This window comes from Adiantum capillus-veneris, chromosome 12, assembly GCF_014529385.1.
Source record: "Adiantum capillus-veneris isolate H3 chromosome 12, ASM1452938v2, whole genome shotgun sequence".
NCBI classification, from domain to species: domain Eukaryota; kingdom Viridiplantae; phylum Streptophyta; class Polypodiopsida; order Polypodiales; family Pteridaceae; genus Adiantum; species Adiantum capillus-veneris.
The window spans coordinates 52,457,900-52,482,348 of NC_140942.1; the positions used below are offsets into that span (position 1 = coordinate 52,457,900).

At 45.9% G+C, this 24,449-nt stretch overlaps 1 protein-coding gene across 1 annotated transcript in view; it reads right to left on the minus strand.

The window, feature by feature from the left end:
* The window catches only part of ECHIA (enoyl-CoA hydratase/isomerase A), a 68,158-nt gene that overhangs the window by 25,776 nt on the left and 17,933 nt on the right, over nucleotides 1-24,449 (minus strand). The window contains exons 3-4 of the mRNA XM_086525168.1: nucleotides 15,343-15,542; nucleotides 14,080-14,362 (exon numbers count right to left, since the gene is read on the minus strand). Coding sequence (XP_086381294.1) covers nucleotides 14,080-14,362; nucleotides 15,343-15,542 — 483 coding nt within the window. The remainder of the gene's footprint in view (nucleotides 1-14,079; nucleotides 14,363-15,342; nucleotides 15,543-24,449) is intronic.

Below are 24,449 nucleotides of genomic sequence, written 5' to 3' on the forward strand. Positions count from 1 at the left end.
GTCTGTTACCCCGCGACCAATGTCATAATGTTCTGCCACAAAATCTGCACCCAGCATACGTGTCTCATGAAACAACCGCATAGAGGCAGCAGGGCCAGTGTCCCAAGCAGCCCAATCAATGTGAGTCCTCTCTCCAAGTTGACGGGGTGGATTAACCGAAGAATCAAGAACTGCATCATTCCAAATGAGAGGCTGACGCTCAATCTCCTCACGACAGGAGGGAGGTGAGCGTATGATAGCCCGTCGCATGGAAACCCAAATCTGAAGGAGCGATCGAATGAAGGGTGAGAGAGTGCTGGTGAACAAGGGGGCATCCGTAAAGAGAAAACGATACCCTGCATGCCAAGTATGACCATCTCTAGTGCCGAGGCATGGAGCCGCTGTGGAAAGAGCGGCTTGAAGAAGCATCTTCCAAGGTTCTTGGCCGGGAAAAAGACCCCGAACAATAAGCTTGGTAAGAAGGGCGCGGCTCTGTAATTCTGGATCAATTATGCCAAGGCCTCCCTCTGACCTAGGACGAATAATCGTGGACCAGCGAACTCGAGCACGAGTATCAGTAGTCCCATCTGTTCCACTCCATAAAAAGTTCCGCACTAGTCTGCGGAGCTGAGCTATCACACCAGAATGTAGCATCCAACAAGAGGCCGTATACCATACTGTAGCCAGAATGACCTGGTTGGCGACCAATGCACGGCCAGCCAACGACAGATGACGTGAAGACCAATGACATAACTTCCTGTGAATAGACTGTAGTACGGGTGCAAACTGCTGCTGTGAGGAAACGTCAAAACCAACCTGAAAGCCCAGATATATGCATGTCTGACCCGGCTGCAGCCATGTGAAACCATCAGTTACCCCCCAAGTAGGTATGTCATCACTGCCAACCAGTAACCCATAGGATTTATGCCAGTTAATGCGTGCACCACTGGCAATGCAAAAAACCTCCAGGGCCTCCTGCATGGCATCAAGAGATGGTAGCAAATAGCGCAACATCAGCATAGTGTCATCAGCAAACTCCTGATCGATAAGGTCCGGAGCTGAAGGTACTGGCATGGTGAAGCCAGAAAATGCATAACTCTGAGCACGAAGAAAGTCGGACATAGTCTCTCCTACAAACAGATACAATATGCTGCTAAAGGACAACCTTGACGGACAGATCGAGAAAGCTCAAAACTGCGACTGACACGACCACCAATAGTAATAGCACTCCTGGCAGTCCTGAAGAGAGCGGAAATGCCTGAGATCCATCTCGAAGGGAAACCCATCCTGGCTAATGATCCTTTGAGAAAGTCCCACTCAACACGATCATATGCTTTCTCGAAGTCAAGGATGAAAAAAGCGAGAGGTTCAGAAGATGATCTGGCCCACTCTACTGCCTCATAAAAAGTAAAGATATTATCCAGTATGCATCGATCCATGACAAAGCCTGTCTGAGAAGTATGAATAATATCTGGTAAGAACGGTCGCAAGCGATGGCTGATCAGTAATGCTAAAATCTTATAGACCGAAGGGAGTAGGGTAATAGGTCTCCACTGACGGAGCTGAGTGGTGTCACCCCCTTTTGGAATAAGAGATATGAGACCTGAACAAAGATCCGGATGCATATATCCTGATGCAAAGATGTCCTGACAACCGCGAAGCAGTGGTATATGCAATACATCCAATAAGTCAAAAAGAAAGCTCTAGTGAGGCCATCCTCTCCTGGACAGGAAGATGGATCTAGACTCTCGATAGCAGCATGAAGCTCTGCAAGTGTCAATGGAGCCAACAAGATCTCTGCCATAGTGTCTGTACAACGACGTCGAGTGTGATGCCAGATCTGCTCACGGGCAAGTAAAACCTCAGTAGTGCATACATCAGCAGTGAACAATGCCTCAAAATAATCTGCAGACATATCAAGAATAACATCAGGATGCATATGTAGTGTTCCCTGAGCATCGCACAAAGTCTGAAGGGTGGTGCCAGGAGGGCGCTCTTTATGCACAGCGAAGAAGTCCTTATTCATTTGATCAGCTTTAGCTATCCAATGAGATACTGAAGCATGATGAGTGAACTCAGACCTAGCCTCCTGTACGCGACGAATTTCCTCTGTGAGTTCTGTCTGTCTAGCAACGAGATAAGCATCATGAGGCCACTCCTCAAGCAAGCGCTGTGTGGAACCAAGTGGAATGTGGAGATCAGACTTGCATACTCTCAACTGACGATGAATAATAGCGGTCTAATCACGGCAGAAAATACTAGACTGAGTAATGCAGTGGGCAAGGAACTCTCCAAGGGGACCACAATAAGAAGCACCCGTGGACCATAAGTCACGAATCTGCTGCTGCAAAACTTCAGTGGTGAGAACACTGTCAGGGATGCGGCAGCCTCGTCTCTGTGCAGAGGATCTAGTGAAGGAGATAAACAATGAAATGGGAAAATGATCTGAGAGGCTGGTCCCTCTCCAAATAGTAGTAAATCCACCTAGAGCTACTGCCCAAGGGCCAATGTAAAAATGATCAAGTCGCTCTAATAATCTTCCCTACTGTCTCTGAAACCCCCACGAGTAATGAAGTGTAGCAGGGTGGTGACCAAAAGAGGGTATGTGCCAGGCGTCAACACCTTGAATAGCTAGAAGAAATCGATCCCAAGCTGGCTGCTCATCGGGAGAAATGGATGATAGAACTGGAGGTGTGATGGATCGCCAGTCAGAGTCGCTCTCGACGTTGTTGAAGTCGCCTCCAACAACCCAAGAGTCTACAACAGGTAGAACAGCAGCCAAGGAGGACCAAAAAGTAGCTCTCTCCCGAGGAGTAGTGGGTGCATAGACTGACATAAAACCAATGATAAGAGTCCCGAATCCGAATAGAAACATAGACTGCTTTGCCAGCGACAAGGGTGCCATGCTGCTGAAGTGAGGCCAAGTTACGTGGCCCCACTGAAATGCATACACCGCAACTCTGTCCATGAATGCCCAGAGCAGGCTCCCAAAAAGTGTGAGCGCCCGAGAGCCAAAGGGAGTGGCAATCTTATGCTCTTGTACTAGTAATATATCCACAGTGCCTACTACATGAGCGTGTAAATCTCTGCGAAGTAAAAGCTTACGTGAACCTCTTACCCGAGAAGTCTGTAAACCATTAGCATTCCAAGAAAGTACATGTAAATCCATAGTCTGCATGAATGAATTGGTAAAGCATCTGACTAACTGCGCATCTTCTTGGAGGCAGCTGGGCCATCCAAGGGGTGAGCTTCGGGCGGTAGGAAAGCAATCCGTAAGCCCTCTCTAAAATATGGTGTCTCATTGCACCAACTGCGGACCTCAGCTTGTTTACATTGCATTACCGATGCTGCAGCTTTGACACCCCAAATGCGCATAGACATAGGAAGCACCACATCTGAGGATACATGAATGATCATAGGCAATGAATAGCAAGCATAAACATCACTCCATTCCATAGCACCAATACATGAAGGGAAGTGTGGAGACAATACATCCGGAGCGGAAGTAGACAACCATAAATGAAGCTGAGCCATAGTTTGTGCATGCACAAAATGCACAACCTGATCCTCGGACCATTCCTGAGCTGCGTGGAATGGAAGGAAAAAGGAATGGATAGGCTCAGATCGACTGCCTATTAAAGAGGGAATACAACCTGTCTTGTGATGCATAAGGTAGAGCTGCACCCGCAATGGTCCTTCTGAGTCACCGCACATTTCAGCCCGATGAGTGCCCCAGGAAAGAGGGCAAGAGCTGAGAAAACTGTGTGGGACGTAAGTATGAGCGGCTGAGGGAGGGGGTGGACCAGAAGGTGGAGAGGGGGGAGTAAGGGCGAGAGGGAGGGGAGGAAAAGGGAGAGGTAATAACCGTGAATGATCCATCTACATGGGAATAGGGACCTCGGGAAGAGGGGAAGGAGCGGGCGGGGGAATGGCAAGTGAAGGAGGAGCTGGTAGCAAAGGTAAGTGATCCTGTGCTGAAGAAGAAGAATGGCGAGGAGAAGCAGGGGGTAAGGGGGTGGTGGAAACTTGAGAGGGAGCAAGAGAGGTAACACTGGGGGCTGCATGCGTTGGAGGTTGCTGACGAGGACGGAAGGAATGGTTACGACCCACTATCTGCCATGCAGCCTCAGTAGGAGCTGAAGCTCGAGGAGCACCCGCAGGCTGCAGAGATGCTCGAGTAGTAGTAGGAGGAGCCGGCTGTGGGCGTTGACCACATGGCTGAGCATGAGTGCCACGAGCCGGCTGTTGTTGTCGCCGATGGCGTGGCAGGGTGGGGAAATCTCTTGACAACGTAAGCACTGTCCTGGGCGGCCAGTGACTACCATTCGGCAAGAGTAGTCTCGATCACGCACAGCCACAGTAATTGTATCTGGTAAAGAAGTATCCCCAAACACCAGGACCTGAATGCGAGGTGGACCAGATGAGAAGATGCAGGACCCTGGAACTACTGTGCCAAAATTAGCAGCAGTCATCTAAAGAAGATGCTCATCAATGAAATGGAGAGGCATATCCGGAAAGGAGAGCATCAGAGGGAATCTGGGAATAAGGTGGCGACTGTCAAACTCCTCAGTAGTAAACTCGGGATACCACCTCGTCAAGTATATCATCCTGCGATCAGAGAGTATCGGAGAGCGAGCCAGGAGAGCGGAGGCAGTGGCTGGATCTGAAAGACGTACCATGAATATGCCCCTGCCAAGTAATGTAATCTCCGAGACCCGTCCATGAGTAGTGCCCAATGCAATCTGACACCAATCACGGATAGAAGATCGAGGTGGAGACTGTCCAATCATCCGGCCAACCAAGGCATGCTGTGCCAAGTGTTGTATTTTGGAGTCAATGCGTGTCAACAGGTCGCCAGTACAGTCCACGCGACAGGCAAGTGGTGATGGAGCGCCGTGTGTAGCGCTCGAGACCGGCTGTCTCTCTCTCTTTCTCTCTTTCTCTCTTTCTCGTGCAGGCGGTAGAAAGATGGGCACAGTGAGGGTTTTGGACAATTAGGGTTTTGGGCTGTTAGGGCTCCGTAAAATTAGGGTTTCATAGAATTAGGGTTTCGCAGACGTGGGCTGTTAGGGTTTCGCGCAGCAGTAGCAGCAGGTACACGCAGCAGCCAAGTACGCGCAGGGCAGCCAGCTTCGCGGAATTAGGGTTTCTCAGAAATAGGGTTTCGCGGAATTAGGGCACCAGGCTGCAAGGGATTCGTGCGGCAGCAGTCTGCAGGGGGTTCGCGCGGCAGTAGACTGCAGGGGATTCGCGCAACAGCAGGCAGCAGGGGTTACGCGCGGCAGCAGGCTGCAGGAGGTTACGCGAGACCTCTCTCTCTCTCTCTCTCTCTCTCTCTCTCTCTCTCTCTCTCTCTCTCTCTCTCTCTCTCTCTCTCTCTCTCTCTCTCTCTCTCTCTCTCAGAGAGGGTTTTGGTCCTCTATCTAGGGTCATGAGTTATGAGGATCAGAGATGTCTTGGACTATATCTACTTGAGTTACACAGGTATAGAGACACTTTACTGGGGAGAGCTAGAGAGAGGCAGTCCCAGAGACACATTACAGATTTCTTTTCACTAGATATGGGACAGCCAGAGGAGCAGCCACCACTGCAGAGCTCGTCCCACACTCATTCGACCACTACTGGCACTCTCATCGACCGAGCATTGGAGCTACAGAGATACAGACGACCGCGACTGAGGAGAGGAGCTACACAGCATCGACGGAGACTACAACAGAAGATTCGAGCCATACTCTCTCGACATCCAGAGTGCAGATGAGGATGGATCCTCACCATTTCTTCCATCTTTGTTTCACACACTGTTACATCCAGTTTACCGGGTACCTATTGTATCAGCTGCTACACCCACGTAGTTTTAGATTGTAGTAGTAGTAGTAGTATTTTGTTCCACTTCTAGTTCTTTTCTAGTTCTTTTGTACCCAGACATGGTATTAGATTCACTATTTTGTAACTGATTGGTCTCATAGGTCATTTTGGCCTTTTGAAGACGTTAATATAACATTTCATTTCATTTCATTTCTCTGTGTGTGTGTGTGTGTGTGTGTGTGTGTGTGTGTGTGTGTGTGTGTGTGAGAGAGAGAGAGAGTGAGAGCTTTATATACACTTACATACAAGTGTAAGAGTTGTTTGTACCTGCGCGGTTTGCAGAGACGCGAACCCTAAACCTACGCAGTCTGCAGCCTTCCACCTCGCGAGTCCCAACCTGCCCACAGGTGCGCAAGCGTGTGTGTGCGTCTGATGTGTGTAGACCTGCTCGTGATCTTGGGCTTCTGCTGCTGCGCTGTCTGTAGCCCTGTTCTCGTCAGTCAGCTCTGCGTGTGTGTGCGTAGGTGTGAGTGTGTGTGTGGGGAACCATATCGTTGGCCATCTTTTCTGCAGCGCTATGTAGCGAGTGTGTGTGTGTATGTGTGAGAGTGGGTTCGTGTTCAGCCACCTTCTGTGTGCGTGTCTGTGTGAATAGCAGTTGATTGTGCATCAGCAGTTCACTATCAGTAAATAGTACAGAGACTTTTTTTGGGTACAATATTGTGGCAGTGTACAGAATTTGGGTTTTTTGGCTTCCTGTAGTCAGCAGTGAATAAACGCTAAGCTCTCAGTGTATGTCAGATTCCGGTGTGTCCTTTATCAGCTCATATAAACGCAGAAAACAGATGGCATTTGAGTCTTCGGAAATGGGTGAAATCCGAGCTTGTTTGTTAGAAGATTTTGAAGGTGCTCGGAACGCTTGGGAGGGGCAAGAACCCGCTATTGAAGTGCTCATTCTTGTTCAAGCTTTGATGGACCCAATGGCGCAATATGCTTCGAATGCTGTTATTTTATTCTTCCCGGGCAAGATGCCGACTACACAGGATGTGGGGCAGTGGGTAGACTTCCTTCTTAAACGCCAGGCGGTTCGAGGTGTTTACTTTGGAGCCAGAGGATTTTATGAAGTTCTATTAGCAGACACTGATGCCCGTAATATGTTGCTTGAGTTGTCCCCTTTGTTCTTTGGTACTCAGATGACACATGTACTGCTGTGGGCCCTTACCAAGTACTATCAAAGTTTAATCCATCATAAGTGCCCGGTATGGGTGGAAATCCTCGATTTCCCACGCACTTGGCACCACTTTCTTCCTATGCTCGCCTCACGTTTGGGGAAAGTCGTTTGTCCTCCCAAGCTTGATGCCAATACAAACCGTTTTTGTGTGCTTTGGGATACGGATGTTCCCACCCCTGAAGGTATTACTATCAATTCGGGAGACCCACTCATTGGGAAACGCCCTTTTAAGCTCAGATGGGGAAAATTTGCGAATTCATGTTTTTGCTGTGGGAAATTTGGACATATGCAATCTGAATGTTCTGAGACTATTTTGCAACCCCCTCCCTCAGCTGTCCCACAGCTTGTGGTTTCTACTGGGAGAGATGTCCCTAATCCCAGATCTGTCGCTGTTGCGACTTCTGCGTTGCCTAATGCTTTATCGGTGGATAAAGGCAAAGGCCAAATCTGTTGTTTCCCCCAATCCTCAGGGTAAAGGAAAATCTGTGTCTACTCCTGAAACCAAAAACAAGGGGAAAAAGGTGGACTCGCGGATGGATCTCCTTGGGTGACTCCCAAGAAAACTGTTAAGATGCGTTCGCAGCTCTCCTCTCGTAATTATGTACCTCCTGAAGTAAAATCTGCGGGGCAAAAACCTCTTCCCTGTAATGATAATCGCACACTTGTGGATGCATGAAGCAAGGTGGTGCACTCTTACAGAGATGTCGTGGTTCATGGGACTTCTCAATTGCTTGCAGGCCTTGTTGCCCCTGAAACAAGCATGCAGAATACTGTGGTTGAGTCGCGGGCTATTGATATTGATATGCTTATGGGCACGTCAACCTGGTCCCTTCCTTACTTTGCCTCTGTACATATCTCTTGAATGCATAGTTGTATTAAATGCATTTCATATAATGTGCGTGGGTTATGTAACTCTGACAAATGGAGATTAACCTGGCACTATGTATATACATGTCAGGCAGACATTGTGGTTTTGCAAGAGCATAATCAGCATGAATATGCTGGGCAATGCTCGTATTTTGCAGGATATTGGATAGCATATGCTAGTTTGTCGGGTTTTTCAAATGTTTTGATTATGGTTAGGCATGAGTTGCAGCCAGCCAATTCTGGCGTATAATGATCCAGAGGGTCGTTGGATGGTGGTCCAATGCATGATTAATGGCCAGATTTATAAATTTGGTGGTGTCTATGTGTATACGGTCTCGGGACAACGAGCTGCTTTGTGGCGTGAGATATCTTCTTATCCATGGCTTTCCAATGCCCTGCTTTGTGGTGATTTTAACAATGCACCTACTTTATCGAATAACACCACAGGACACTCCCACATACTGACCATAGAATTGCAGGCTTGGTCAGATCTTGTTGCATGCACACGGATGTTGGACTTGTGGACCCTATTGCATCCCAATGTTTCAAGGTACACATTTCAACATAATGCCTTTTCTACATATCGTGCAAGATTAGATCGGTGATACGTTCTCGGCATGCAACAATTTGATGAGTTTGTATGCGAAATGCGCATAGACCATTCTTTGCTTTTATCTGATCATACTCCCATTGTGATGTTGTTGCGCAATGGGCAACTACACTCTGATCAGCCTCTTTCCAAGAAACGTCTGTTGCACATCAACAATGCTTATCTTTCACATGAAGCGTTCCGCGAGATGATTTATGATGCTATTCCCCCTTTAGTTGCACAAATATATCTTGATCCTGATGTTGCTTGGGTGCACTTTGTTGTACGCGTGCAGAGTGTAATCCAAGAGTATGGCAAGTAGTACATGTTTCAATTACGTGGCGATGTTGAGGACGCCAAACATATGTATCAACAATTCCAACTCTTGGCTGACACACGTTTGTTGTTGAAAAGTGAATTGACAGCCCTTTGTCAGGCTCGGGTGTGTTTGCAACATAATGATAAACGAAAATTGGTTAAATGGAAGATTTGTGCTCGCCATCGAGCATTTGTGGACAAAGGATGTGCCTCGAAACAGTTTTTTAAGCACTTGCATCATTCAAGGGCTTCTCAAACCATTAAGCGGGTTATGTTCCGACCTCGAGCCTGGACAACATCAAAGCGCGAGCTTGCGGATGCCATGGTGTCACATTTTAGGAATGTTTTCGCCGCCCCCCCCCCCTGCGGCATCTGCTGAAATTATTAATGCACACAAAATTTTGTTATCTACAAAGCATTCAATTGTCCTGCCTCATGATGCTTTGGCCATGGAGGCGGATTTTACAAAAAATGAATTGCTCTCAGCATTGCTTGCTCTTGGAAGGCTGCGACGAGCTCACTGTGAAATTTTTCATCTCCTTCTGGAAGCCTCTGAAAAAACCTTTGCTTTACATGATGAACATTGCATGGGCGAAACAATGTTTGCCGATGTCTTGGAAAGAGGGTTTGCTGAAGTTATTGCCCAAACAAGTGTTTGTGAGCAGTTCTCGCATTGGCGGCCGTAACTCTTATGCCGGTTATATATAAAATCCTGGCTAAAATCATTGTGAACCGTATCGAGGAACCTCTTATGGCTAGTATCCATTCTGCGCAGTATGGCTTTATTCCTCGTCGCCAGATTTTGGATAATTTGGCTAATGTATTGATTGGAATGTAATATGCAAATTATACCCAACAAGATGTTCTTGTGATGCAGGTAGACATTGAAAGGGCTTTTGATATAGTACGATGGGCTGCGAGCCCTTGGATTTGGTCCTAAGATGGTCAATGTGGTATACTTGTATGCTCATAGTATATCTTCCAGCCTCCTTGATGGGGAGCTGACAGAACCTTGGCCTCTTGGATGCTCTGTGAGACAGGGTTGCCCGCTTAGCGCCTTGTTGTATGCCATTGCCACTCGCCCCTTGTTATTGTATTTCGATCATTTGAATTCGCTCGGTCCTCTTCATGGGCTGAAATTACCTAATGGGGAAGACTTCGCAGGGCAGGCCTATGCTGATGATTCGTTGTTCATGCCCCGCAATAACCACGATGATGTGCATGAAATTATGCAGGCATTGGATACATTTGGCTTGGCTACAGGCCTTAAGGTTAACTTTCACAAATCCAAACTCTTGCCTCTGGATGTTTGTGATTGGCATCGTCTTATGTGGCCTGGCGAGATTCTTGATCCGCATGTGGATGTCCGGCACTTACGATACCCTATCGGCTGGCAAGTAACTAATACACAGCAAATTGATTGGGTCATGCAACGTTTGAATGTCAAATTGCACTACTGGAAACTGTCTACATGACCGCTACATGTTCGACTTCGTATTGTGCAAAGTATCATGATGGCATATGTTCAATTTTACTTGCCGTTGTTGCATTGGCCTCGCTCCTGTCTCTCATTGCTTATGTCTAATGTTGTATCTCACTTGTGGCGCACTAGTTCTCATAAGAAAGGCCTCCGTTTATTAGCAATGGAGAAACTTTGCACTCCGAAGCATCTTGGGGGGCTGAATATTTTGGACCTTCGACGACATGCATTGGCGAGGAAGGCAATGTTATTGCCTACTCTTGTGTGGTAATCTCAGCCATGGCCATTTGGTTGCTGATTTATGTCGGCACGTTACCACTCCCGCTTTTGGTCGTTGGCAGACTTCCCTTTGGGAGATTGTGTTTGGCAAGATGGATGGTTATGTTCCCGGTTTCTTATTCACCTCTGGCTTGCTCTCCGCTTGGAAAGATATTACGGATCATCTCTACTGGCATGGCAGGCAACAAACGGATGGGGAATTTACTTACTTTTTCTCAAGCAATGGCACGCTTTGGGTTGGGCATGCATTATCGTCAGATTTGGAGCCTGCTTCAGCATATGCTGGCTGATTTCCTCCCTAATCCACCACTGATAGGTGGTTGTCGTATGCAGGATTGGAATCTATGGGACACTCCTGTGGATGCCATTTCTGCCCGACATATCTATGCTTCCCTTGTGAAAGACTCTTGGCTGGCTGATCATTGTAATGCGCTCTGGGCCTTGCACAAATATGAAAGATGGTGGAGACAGGCTCTCACTGCGATTTGGAAGTCTTGCTTGCCTCTTAAGGAGTGTTTGCTTCTTTGGCGTTGTTTGTTGGGAGTTCTTCCGGTTGGAACTCTCCTTGCGGCGTGTCGCATTGGCTCCTCTCGTTGTGTCAGCTGCTCTGTTGCTGATGAGAATGTCAGACATCTGCTTTGGGATTGTCACTGCACCAAGACATTCCTTCGATGCGTTTCTGCTTGTCTACATCTTCAATTTCCCTCGACGGTTTTCCATAAACCTTTCTGGCTTTTTGGCATTCTTCCGACTTTCCTCCAACGTTTGGCCATCTTTTTCGCTTGGGTCAAATTTTGGTCAATGTGGTCCCTGTGGCACCATCGCAATCTCCGTATGTTTCACCGACATGAGGCGCATCCTTTTCCTTTGTTCAAGATTTCGTTGAGGCAATTGTTACATTTTGCCTTTGACACTCGGGACATATCCCTGGAAATCTTGCAACTCTTTTATGTTTGCTTTTAGCGATTTTACATCGCAAAACACAGTTGTGTTCTTCTCTTTGTATCTGATCTTTTTGGTGGGTTTTCCTCGCTTTGAGGTTTCCCACTTGTAAATCAATCAAATCAGATTTACAAAAAAGTGTGTGTGTGTGTACGCGCGTGCGATAGGAAAAGGAGCTGGTTTCCATTACTTGAAAAGCCCCCTCACAACCCCCAAATGGTGCCGATTCTGAGGGCAAGTACATAACTGTTTACAAAACATGCCCGAAGGTGACATCTAAACAACTGTAAAAAACTAGCCAATGGGCAGAACTGAAAACTGAAAAACTAGGGTAATAAACCTCTCCTAAAGAGAGTACAAAGTGCCCTGTTAAGCTGAGTGGAGAGAGGATGATAACAACGTTCATGGGCACAGGCATCAGCAACAACCGAGGCAGAAGCGGCAAGCAAACCCCCACATGATGTAGAGCCAGGAACTTTGCCAAAACACTCTGGCAAATCCAGAGGCAGAGGCAGAGGCGGAACGGCAAGAGCTATATACTTTGTACAAAAGAACTCTGGGAATGCTCAATGGGCTTATCTTTATTGTGTGCACACGTGCGCACAAGCATGTGCGTGCTTGCAAAACCATCCTTAGCATGCATGTCTTTCTATCATGAACCCACTAGCCCTGGTCAGCCACAAGCCCCCTTAAGGGGGCTACCACCCACCTGCCACTCTTAAGACCCCAAAGGGGGACAATATATGCTATTTTCAGTTTTCCTTTTTTATGCCTTTATGGCACAAAACGCAGAACGGAATGTAAAATGGATGCACTTGATTGGTCCTATAGGGCAATTTCGGCCCCTGTAGGACGAAACCATGACTTTCCTTCTTTCTAGATTCCTGATTCTTCGGCAACCGTCTCTTTGATGCTATCTTCCTCCAAGATTCTTGGTGGTGCTTGAGGTGTATATCTTTTTCTTGCTAATTTCTAGTTGTGGTTACCTGTGGGTGTGCACCAAAGGCCTCATCTCCTCCAAAATTGTCGTTGTTGTGTAATTCCACTATCGTCTTGCACAATAGCAGAACTCAGTACCTCCTCCTTTGAATTGCAGATCTTATTACCTCCTTAGCAATTGGGTGATTGATCATTGGGTATCCCCTGCTGAAAGACTAAATGGGACCTGCTGTTGTCTGTCGCTACATACTAAACAAAGCAAGGACAATATTGCAAGAGTATTAGTGCTTCACCACAATAGAAGCCAATTAGAGATCCATTTGTATAACTTACCATGCCAATTGACAAAATTGCATGCAAAAACTTCCTATTTTTGCCATCTCATTCAATTTACCACTTAATGCTTTCAGGGGATATGTGCTATTATTGTACATAAGATGACCTCCACATCTATGTCATCTGATGACAGCAGGGAAAGTCATCCTTCTCTAGACCAACTTCATCCAACAATGCCCATTGTAATTTTGTTCCATCCCTAGCATGGAAGAACATCCAGCAAGAATTGGAGGCAGTTCATACACACAATACCATTGTAGTGTTCAGGAATCCCTTCTTGCTCAATAATTGCATTATACTTAATCTTTGATACTTGTGCCTAGCCATAAGAATGCACTGCAGAAACTTTCCTCAAACATGTTCTTTATCTCAACATCTTGAGGGCACGTTCCCCAAGATAAAACATACAAGAATTTGACAACATCAGAGGGGGTGTCCCTAAAAGCACACGAGGACTCAAGATGCAGTCAAAACTCTAGGAGGAGACCAGGTAGCCTGACTATAACCAAATCGCCCCTCTCCATTCAGGTAATTTCCACAATCCTGATGTAAGCCGTGTTGACCGAAGAAGGCTTTAGAGAATCTCTAAGCTGCCCCATCAACAACCTTTAACCGACCACCTTACAGACCGAGCAACAAGCCTCCAATAAAGTCATTGAATCATGGATCGTGCGAAGAGTGTTCGAAGAAAGTCTAATGCCGACTGCTGAGCTACAGACTCCATTAAGCGACCAAAAAGACACGACTTTGGTGAATTGCTGGTTGACCGTGGCCATCCTATTTCCCCAAAATGTCACCAGTTGAACACCAATGTTTTCTCAGCAGAAGACCCTTGAAATATCAAACACTCAGAAACTTCCAGTAAGAAATTTTTGTGCTATGAAAATAACAAATACATGCAAATCTCTCCAAGGTGCTAGAGGTAGAGGGCTCCCTTGCTCACAGACAAGAAGACCAATGCACACCTCCTCACATCAGCATATATTTTGAACCATCTTCACAGCCAAGATCCTGATGAAGACTTGCTTCCAATACACCTCCAACAAGAGGGCTGCAAACAATCAATCCTGAGGCAAAGCCGCAATGCCAGCAAGTTGCAAGAGGCTAAGGAAAATTCTCTTTGAAGGGCGTGCAGTGATGGCAGAAACAGCAATTTAATGCAGCAGTCGAAGGAGGCCAGAAATTCAAGTATTTAACTCCTATTTGTACAGTGCTAATATCGGTCTCAACTAATGGGATACCATCATACATGGTCACACAACTATGAGTTTAGCAAACATATAGCATGTGGAAACACCTGTACATAGAGCTTACCTTCTCCAAAACTGCACCATCACCAAGGGATAACTTAAATCCATCGTTGATAACGCCCTTATAACGTACAACCATGTCTTGCTGGTTCTTAATAATATCTTCACCAACTCCTATAGCAGCTTCAAGCACCTCTCTTGATTCAACCACTTTATTCACTAGCCCCCATCTCTCTGCTGTTATAGCATCAAGAGGCTTTGCAGACCAAGAAATCTCCTTTGCCCGATTTAGGCCAATGATACGGGGCAGTTTCTGCGATAAGCCCCAGGAAGGGAATATGCCAAACCTGACATGATCCAAATGCTGCATTAGATAGGACACGCAAAAATAAAATTCCAACAGAATGATATTCAAATTTATATTTTGACTTTCTGAGTAATGAGCATGCAGAAAACTTTTGATAAGACATACAATAAAGTGCTAATGAGCTCTCAGCTGTCTTTAAGTACACAGAACCTTCTATATGAAGCAGACCCTTTGGATTTTTCTGGCTCATGTTCTTTCTCTAAATGGATAGGAATTCTTGAACCTTTGATAGAACAACTCAAGTGGCTTAGATACTAAGCTCATAGTAGTCATCCACACTCCGATCAAGCTAAGTATTGACTAACTAAAACAGCATCTCCACAAACATCACCAGTGCCAATTAGTATTTGATAATAACATTTAATGTTCATTGCTCAAAGAGCTCTGCTAAAGGGATTCATTTCTTTCATTTCTTAGATGATTGTTATTTTAAATGGCCCCTAAGCAGCCACTAAAGACTGTCATGTAGCAAAATAACCATGGCCACCAAAAGCATATGGAGCCAGCACAACACCAACCATGAAGAATCATCATTATTGATCTTCAACAAAAAGGCATCCACTCTTTCAAAAACGCGATATAAAATTCTATGTTCAATTTAAAAGTCCTGTGGCAGCAATCAATTGACTCTTCGTAATACAGGGATGACTAAAATAACACAACAAATTACAAGTGTCAGTATCTGCAGAAAGGTGTGTGTACATGCACAAACACGCACATATGCACACAAGCATCTGACTTTGGTAATCCCCCCCCCCCCCCCCTCCCCCCAACACACACACGCACGTGTCCGTGCACACAAAATATACCCTATATAGAGAATTCCATCCAGTAAAAAATAATTCCAATCTTTCTTCTTTATGCCTCAAACTCTAGCTTAACATTCACACTTCTCTTTCTTCAGCAAAGATATTTTAGAGCAAAAATAGTTGTTTTTCAAAACACAAAAAAGGCCATTACTTGCAATGTGTGTCAATAAACTTTGCATCCTTGCTTGCAACCAAGATGTCACATGCTAATGCAATTTCGAACCCCGCCGTCACTGCAAATCCATTTATAGCACCAATGATGGGCTTAGTACAAGCTTCCATTTGTATAACAGGATCAATCTCTCTATTTTTCACATCCCCCTTGAAAACATCTTGTGCAGCAGTCAAGTCCTGTAAATTTTCCAATAATGCAACACTTAGAATCTTCACAGCCACTGGCCGTGTAATGAATCGAATTTTGATAAATTCATAACCACAATTGTGAGTGCTTTGCAAACCATCCTGTCTGTTAAAAATCTAGCACAGTTTTAAGTAGCATGGCAGCCCTAGACAAAACAAGAACATACTCCTTGTACACTTCAGCAAGTAGTGCCTGTCTCCTTCTAATTAATGCCCACTTCAAGATATGACAGGTGGGTCACCATTCTGATGCTGCAGAGCTTTAAGTGCTGTAATTGTCGAAGCAGTACAGCTTGTACAGACCCAGCCCATAAAGCTGAGCAAAATGCACAACATGGTTACACGATAAAGTTCAGAAGTGGCGATTTGAACAAGGCTAGACCGTCCAGCTGGTTCCTTATCTTCAAATATTCGATTTTCACAATTCTAATTTTCTCAGGATATATATAATTTTCTCACGATCTTCAACTGGGCCTCTGACTATTGGAATAATCTCCCTATGCAAGTAGAGAGAGAAATGAAATGTTATATTAGACGTCTTCAAAAGGCCAAAATGACCTATGAGACCAAACTGATACAATCCTTGTGGATCTAATCCAATGTCTGGGTACAAAAGGCCAAAATGACCTATGAGACCAAACTGATACAATCCTTGTGGATCTAATCCAATGTTTGGGTAAAAAAATAAAATGAAGTAAAGTGAGAGACTAAACTAAAAGATTAAAATCATCATCATCATCATCAATGCCCAAGGATGCCCGGCATCGGGTGTTGTCCAAGAAAGTAATGTATCGGTCGCTGAAGAGCTTCGTCAATGTCCGTCTATGTTCAAAACGTGAGCCGGGTAGGCGCGGGGCCTCTGGCTGTGAGAGGTGTGAGAGAGAGAGAACAGCAGATGCAAATAGATTCAACAAACTCCATGAGCACAAATAGAACTCAAGTAAAGTTAATCAAAGCGGGCGTTAATGGCACCATAACTGGCTTACATCAGGTTTAAGTATTTTAAGCTCCTTACAATGGGTTAACCCAACTTATCACTGTAATTAATTATAAATATAAAAAACTTTGATGGTCTTGATAACAATGGTGTTGCTCTCCTTTCTTCAATTGCCATCTGGAGCTCTCAAAGCTCCCTCCTCTGTTCGCTTTCAAAAGTTATGTGGTTTGCACCCTTCCTCTTCGTGCTTTGCCGACCTCGGGTTTAAGGCCACTTTTGCTCGGACTTCTCGGTCATGCCTCCTTTCTCTAAGATTGAGAGAGGAAGATCATATGCTTGAAGTTTTGCTTAGTTGAACGAGATAGAGAGAGCCCTCATTTCTTTGCTTCAAACCCCCTCTGCTCCTCTTAATTGCTTTCCTTTCTTGCTCATCAAGGTCGAGATAAAGAGCCTTAAAGCCCAAAATGGAGAAAGAGATCGAGCTCCCTCATGCCAATCTTCCTTGCCGAGACCCCTGCTTCGAGAGCTCCGCTTGCTTATTGCAAATCAAAAACCCTTATGCCTCCTCTTGATTATGGCCGAGAGAGGGAGAGAACCTCTTGCTTGCTCCGAGAGAGAGTGATCTCCTTCTTCCTTAGTTCCGAGACCGAGAGAGAGAGCACCTTCCTCCCTTACTTCTTCTTGCTTTGTTCGTCCAAGCTCTCCCTTGCTTAGCTTCAAGAACGAGAGAGAGAGAGAGAGAGAGAGAGAGAGAGAGAGAGAGAGAGAGCACCTTTCTCCCTTGCTTAGATCCGAGAGCGAGAGAGAGAGAGAGCCTCTTTCTCCCTCGTACATGCAAAACACAACTCCCTCCTCAACCCCTTTCTTATGCTATCTCCCCAAACTCCCCTATATTTCCTCTTGCCCATTAGTCACGGCGCCGTGACTGATGTGGCACATGACCCAGCACGATGACGTGGCAAGTGAGCGACTCAAGCAGTGTCGTTTCTGCCGTGGCTGGTACCGAATGGTGGCGCCCTGGCAAGCTAAGCAATATTTACTTCTTGGTCGCCATCTTCTGAGGCCCGTAGCCGCCGCTGCAAGTCACTATCTGCGCTCGTTCTGTATCGCTCGCTACCTGCGTCCCTTTCCATGCTTTATTTTTCCTCACATTAATTGAAACCGGCCCGTAGGGCGGTAAGCGTTGGCTTTCACCCAAAATTCTTTACTTTAAATGCACACACAAAGCACTTTGCAAAGGAAACCTGCGACGGGAATTAACACTTGAATACACACACGGCTCGGAAGCTAGAATGCTCCGAGCATACGCCGACAACCTGTAGCCCCCAAAATTGGCGCCCCTTTCGGTATTTCTTTATTCTTTGACAGAGGGAATAAAACCTGTGATCTCCTACGAGCTGCCCCGCATAATCCAGGTTGAGAAACACCTGTTCTGGCCCGATTTCGGCAACGTAACTATACTAGGACGCTTCACAATCAGTATCTCGATTCCCCACGCAATAGATGATTTTCCTAACACATACGAACACTTTGCAAAACCTGGCGAGAATCTGCAGCATGCTGAATTCTCTGTTTTCTGCCCCAAAAATGCACCAGATCACCTCTACAGTGGTCCCCTCACGTCCCCGAACCTCCTGGGGGTATTACGGACCGTTTAGGGCCGAAACCCTAAACCTGAAAAAATACACAGCAGGCTGTAATTCCCTGTTTTGGGCTCCGTTTTGCGTGCCGGTTGCATCTGTAGCAAGATCTCGAGCTCTCGCACCTGTAGGGCTACTTGCCCTTTGAATCGGACAAGATTTCTCACATGAAACCTCTCCAAATTCACCTGTACCTGCAGGGGATTAGCCACTAGCTAACCCAGTACCTGTGCAAGAGGCTCTTGCCTCGGCAATCGTGCATGAACCCACACAACTGTACATCAATCAAATGAAAAGCCCTCTTGTGGGGGCATCAGATAACTGCACATAAGGGAGAGAGAGAGCAGTGTGTAGCCTGCAGGGCATCACTCCTGGCACCACACTGTACATAGAGGGAAAGGAAGCACTCCATAGGTCTTAACCTGTGGCAGGAAAACTCAAAATGAGCCTCCCAGCTATAAATTCAGCGCTACCTCTTCTTTGCATTAGGCAACTGCACAGAAATGTGCCACTTGGCGCATTTACAAGCATTTTCCCGTTTCGGGTTTGCCACCTAAAAATCTCCCGACTGGTTGCTTAGTTGACTTCGCGGCAGAGTTGTAAAATGTTCCCCTAGTCATACCGGAGGTAATGACGCGAACACATTTCACGGCCCAAAATAGCAGTTCCCTAAATTTTAGGAAATGATTCCGTCGGGCTCCCAATGGTCTTCTAACCATCTATCCTCATTCGGACCGCATCCAAAAATGCAATGTGGGCCAACTATAGGATAATTTCTACTGGTAGTCCCACCTTGACTTTATGCCTTTATTGAGTTCACTTCCTAGTATCCACCAACTTGCTAAGTGCGACGGGGGGACCTATATGATCTTGCTATGAGCCTAGACATCCTCTTACTATACGAATTCCACTGCCGACCACTTCCCGTCTGCGGGTGAAACTACCATTCACATTGGCCATACAATGTCCGGCCGTTTGCTACTTCAAAAAGAGGGTCTCAAAAATAAAACAAAACCCATTGGAAAGAAACCAACAACTAAAGTTAGCAGTTGCCACGTCCCTGTGACATTAACACCCCTTCACACTTAAAAAAAATTACCTTGCTTGGGTAGCCACCCTTTGACTCATATGGGCGGCCATCGGAAGGCTTCAAGGTGCAAGCAATGGTGATTGCATCAAGGGACCCCTCAGAATGGCCACATGATGCCAATTCTGAGGGCAGGTATTTGACTGAAATGCATAGCAGGCTCGAAGGCAACATTCGAAAGACCATATACAACTAGCCACAAGAGCCGAAACTAAAAAACTATATGATCTGAATAAGGCCAAGAGAAAGAAACCTTTCCTAGAGAGAGTAAAAACTGCCCTAGCCCATAGTCACAAGGGACGCGTCCCAAGGAGTGGGGATGGGGGACGGGGCTCGAATGGATTTTCTAGTGTAAAAAAGAGGGCAGGACGGCAAGTGGGGACGGGAAGCCCAAAAAAAGGGCATCCCTTGTGACTATGCCCTGGCCATCTAAAGAAGAGTGTCACGTGCACATCTAACCCTATGTGCATGTGGACAAGCCAACTCCTACCTCTAGGGTTTAGGATAGCCTAAGAAAGAGTTATGGCACCTTTTTTAGCCTCTACACAAGACATGCATGTTGAGGCATTTTAGAGTAGTTGCTACCCTCTGATTGCACTTGATCACCCCGCAAGTGGGTAGTTATAGACTTTAGTACCTGGCCTAGGTAGTTAACAACATATGAAGCACCTCTTTTTAATAATGTCAATATTATTAATAATTTCTCAGCATAAATAAGTTCGTGGGGTTAATCTAGCATTGCCTGACCTAGATTTGCAGATCATATATAAGCAGTCCTCGGCTCATTTACTCGAGAGTCTCTTGAGGAGACCATGCACTGGGACACATTCACAGAGGGAGATCCCTGACTTCTTTAGAACAGGGACTCAAAAGCCAGATGAGCATGCTTCACAGCAGACTTCAGAGCTCACTCATATTAGAGGTATATTAGTGGACAGAGCCACTGAGCTCAAGAGAGCTAGACGTCCACGTCTACAAGGGCGACCACGACATTGACGAATGCTCCATCAGAGGATCAGGACTATTCTAGCACGATATGGGAGACGTTGTCGTGCAACCCCGCTGTAACAGACTTGGACACTCCAAGTCGAGAATCAATCGCGATAGCACCAAATAACCACTTCAAAACAATTCACGGATCACAATAGATTTGCACTGGCCCGGCGGAGTTCCGTGCCTAGAGATATTGGCCCCAAAGACTGGCGCCCCTTTCGGTATTTCTTTATGTATTAAATCAATGTCAAAGTACAAAGAGCGGTTAGGGTTTCACTCTCAGACTCTGCGTCCAGATGCTCTGAGAAGTGAGGCCCTCACCGCATATTTAAATGTTACAAGGGATGCCCAAAAGCAGAGTCCCAAAAGCTTGAAAGCAAAAGCAGATTCTCTCTCTCTCTCAATGAGAGCCAGTAAAAGCAAGTTCTCTTTTCCTCTCTCTTGCTCTCCAAGCGTAGCCAGAAAAAGCATCAACTTGCGTCGCTAGGAAGAGAAAAAAGCAGGCCCGCCAATTCTGGAAATCCGTACGCTGGCCCACGTGGCAGATTTTAGGGTTTCAGCCAATTAGGTTTTCAGCCAGCAGTTAGGGTTAGGGTTTCCAGAAATTAGGATTTGCTGAAAATAGGGTTTCCAGCAGATTTGCAGGAAATTAGGGTTTTTGGCAGAAATTAGGGTTTCTGCTGCCGGTAGCCACGCCATCACTTTGTGACATACCCCCCCCCTCTTGAAAGCATTTTAATCGACCGCGATTACGCCTGCAAAACCGACAAAAGCCATAAACCGTCTTAGCAGACACTGACTGTTAGTACCTACGTACTAGGAACACACATCTAGCACATGTACCAAATCGACAGTCACATCACAGGACATCACATGACATTCAACATTCATTCGGATCTTAGAGCATGATTTATCGGCAATGTAGCTAGCAATCACATCTAGGTCCAATCGAGACCTCATCGATGTCCGATTGACTAACCCCTATTGCAACCATGTCTATTCGATATCAATCAGACCAAAATGCTGCAGTCATTTCGTCTATCAGTTCCTGCACTTAAGAGAAGTCAAGAACAAATCAGTATCATAATCAGGGATTCCATTTCATTAAAGTCATACAGCAGAATACTGTCAGCTTCAGTATCCCTGAAGCTCAAAGAGACATCAGTGACTCTAGTATCTAAATCAAGGCATCTGTTGACAAAGGAGCGGAGCGACTCCCCTCTTGTGTATCCCCACTGCACCAGATCTGCGGCCAAGCTGAATTTTGGGTTCTGTTTGGAATAGACTATGCTAAACCAAAGCATCGAGGTAAAGTTTCACAATCCGAGGAGTATCTGCTAGGTCCTCCTCCTCCATCCACTTCGCATCCAATGCAGGATAGTTCTTGAACTTGACCAAGAACCGCCTTCGGACTTCACCTTTAGTCTTCGTATCCTTATGTGCCAAATCTGTTCAGGAACAAGGATCTGCTCGTTTTCTTCCACTTCGGGTTGCTCATCATGCTCCCCATCATCAGGCACATCACCCTTAAAAGGTTTCAAGAGACTCACATGCAATACGTTGTGAATCCTCCAAGTATCTGGCAGTTTCAATCGGAAGGAGACATCATTTATCTTTTCAGTAATCTGGAAAGGTCCGTAGTATCGTATACTAAGCTTTGGAAAAAGCCTCTCTTTTCCCTTTTTCTTTCTTAGGCGTGCCTTCTCAAAACGTAAGAGCATCCAATCATCCTCCTTCAATTTCAAGTCGCCACGATGGTGATCCGCTACCTTTTCCTGTCGTTCTTGAGACTTCTGCAAAGTCTCGCGAACCTTGGCAAAAGCCATATCCAAATCTCGCGAATATTCATCCGCTTCAAATATCTAATCTTTCGTGCTCAGAAGGATGGAACCTTCGCAACACTTTCAAATGGCGTCTTCCCCGTCGAAGAGTGTATCTTGTTATTGTAGGCAAATTCCACCAAAGGTAAGTTCTTTTCCCATTGAGTCTTCTGATCCGAGATACAAGACTTCAATAAATCTAAAACCACTGAATTGGCAATCTCAGATTGCCCGCCAGTCTGCAAGTGGAACGATGACGAGAACTGCAACCGCGTGCCAATGTTCTCCCAAATTGCCTTCCAAAACAAACTCATAAATCTGGGGTCTCTGTCGGAGACAATCGTCTCAGACGTGCCATGTAATCGGAAAATCATCGTGATCATTCTGTGTTCTCGGGAGATCAAAAATGAAATCCATTGTAATACTTTCCCAGGGGTGGGTGGTATGGATAAAGGCTGTAACAATCCCTGTGCCTTATGCCTGTCAAACTTGACCTTCTCGCATACTACGCACAAACTCTTCCACATCCTTTTTGAGTCTCGGCCAAAAGAAGTATCTCTCTACCTCTTTCATGGTCATAGCAATGCCGCGGTGACCCGTAAAAGGTGGACAATGGCATTCAGTCATAACCTTTTCCCTCAACGGCTGTGTAACGCACAACAGTCTTTTTCATCAAGTAGCCTTCCCGAAGGGAGTATCCAGCTACTGTCTCCCCATCCCATATCCGTGTGAAAATATCTGCAAAATCTGTATCTGTGGCATACTGATCTACCATATCCTCGAAGCTCCTATGATGTATCGCGGAAATAGCCAGATCCAACGGCTTCCGAGACAAAGCATCTGCCACCACATTCTTTTGTCCCTGCACATGGACAATCTGGAAGTGAAACTGGGACAAGATGTTCGCCCACCGCATCTGCTTTTCCGAAAGCTGCTTCTGTGACAAGTAGCAGCGCAAACTCTGATGGTCTGTAAAGACAGTAAAATTCGCTCCGAGTAGGTAATGCCGCCACTGAGTAAGAGCATGGATAACCGCCAAAAGCTCTTTCTCATATATCTGTGGTGTCATCTCCGGCCTAGAGAACAATCGGCTCTCGTAAGCAATGACATGGCCTTCTTGCATCAAGACCGCACCCGGACTACAACCACAAGCATCACAATATAGTTCAAATGACTTCTGCAAGTCCGACAAAGTCAAAACTAGTCCCGTAGTCAATTTCTCTTTCAATGTCTGAAAGGCAATCACTTCTGTGGATCCCCACGAGAAAGGGACTCCTTTCTGTATCAAGATATGCAAAGGGGAAGCAACCTTTGCAAACTTTCGTATGAACCGCCTGTAGTACGAGCACATTCTTCAAATTGGGCCAATCACGTATAGTCTCTATCTTGGCCAAATCCACTTGCACTCCTGCTGCTGAGGCAAAGTGTCCCAAAAAGTCTCTGAAGCAGATGATCTCTGTGTTCTGCCTCATTCTTAATGAAACAATGATATCATCAAAGAAAGTGCCAACAAATAGCCTATACTCTCAAAAATCCCGTCCATCATCCGGTTAAATGTCGCAAGAGCATTGGTTAAGCCAAAAGGCATCACCAAAAACTCAAATAATCCAAAAAGTAGTCCGGAAGGTTGTCTTGTAGACGTTTCCCGTCGCGATTCGGATCTGATGATATCCACTCTTCAGATCAATCATGCTAAAGCACGAGGATCCCTGTAACCTGTCGAGTATATCATAGATACTAGGAATCGGAAATATATTCTTGATGGTGATTTTGTTGAGAGTTCTATAATCGATGCACATTCTCCAAGATCCGTCTTTCTTCAAATCTAGCCACAGTAGAGAGCAATACAGTGAAGTACTAGGCTGGACAAGACCGTGTTCCAAGAGGTCTTTCACTTGGTTCATAATCTTTTCAGTCTGTACTCAGCTCACACGGTAAGGTGGCCGGTTCGGTGACGTGCTTCTAGGTTTGCGGTCAATGGTATAATCTTCAGACCCTCTAAAAAGCAATCGGCATGAGTGTGGAGAAAAATTTTGGCGTTCTTTTGATCGGTCAAAACATATTCAACCTTTATCCATCGTTCAATTCTCTCCCAAAAGAATAAGTAAAGAAACTGAAGTTCATCAAGTACAATTCTCTGAGCCCTTCATTTATCAAAGTCGCTTTCTCGGCCCGGTAGTCAACCACGGCGTAGTTCTTGTGGTACCAAGAGATCCTAAGTAGAACGTCACTCGCGTGCCCTGAATACCCATGTCATTGCAAACGAAGTTTGCCAATGCTCGGTGTAATGGAAACATCCCATCGGGGTGCCAGTCGAACTACCTCCGCCTGTGGCGTCAGTTTGTCGGGCGTAATTCCAAATCGAGCCACCAATTCCCAATGAAAAGAAGTTGGCCTTGGCTCCTTCAAAAGAGCTTCCTG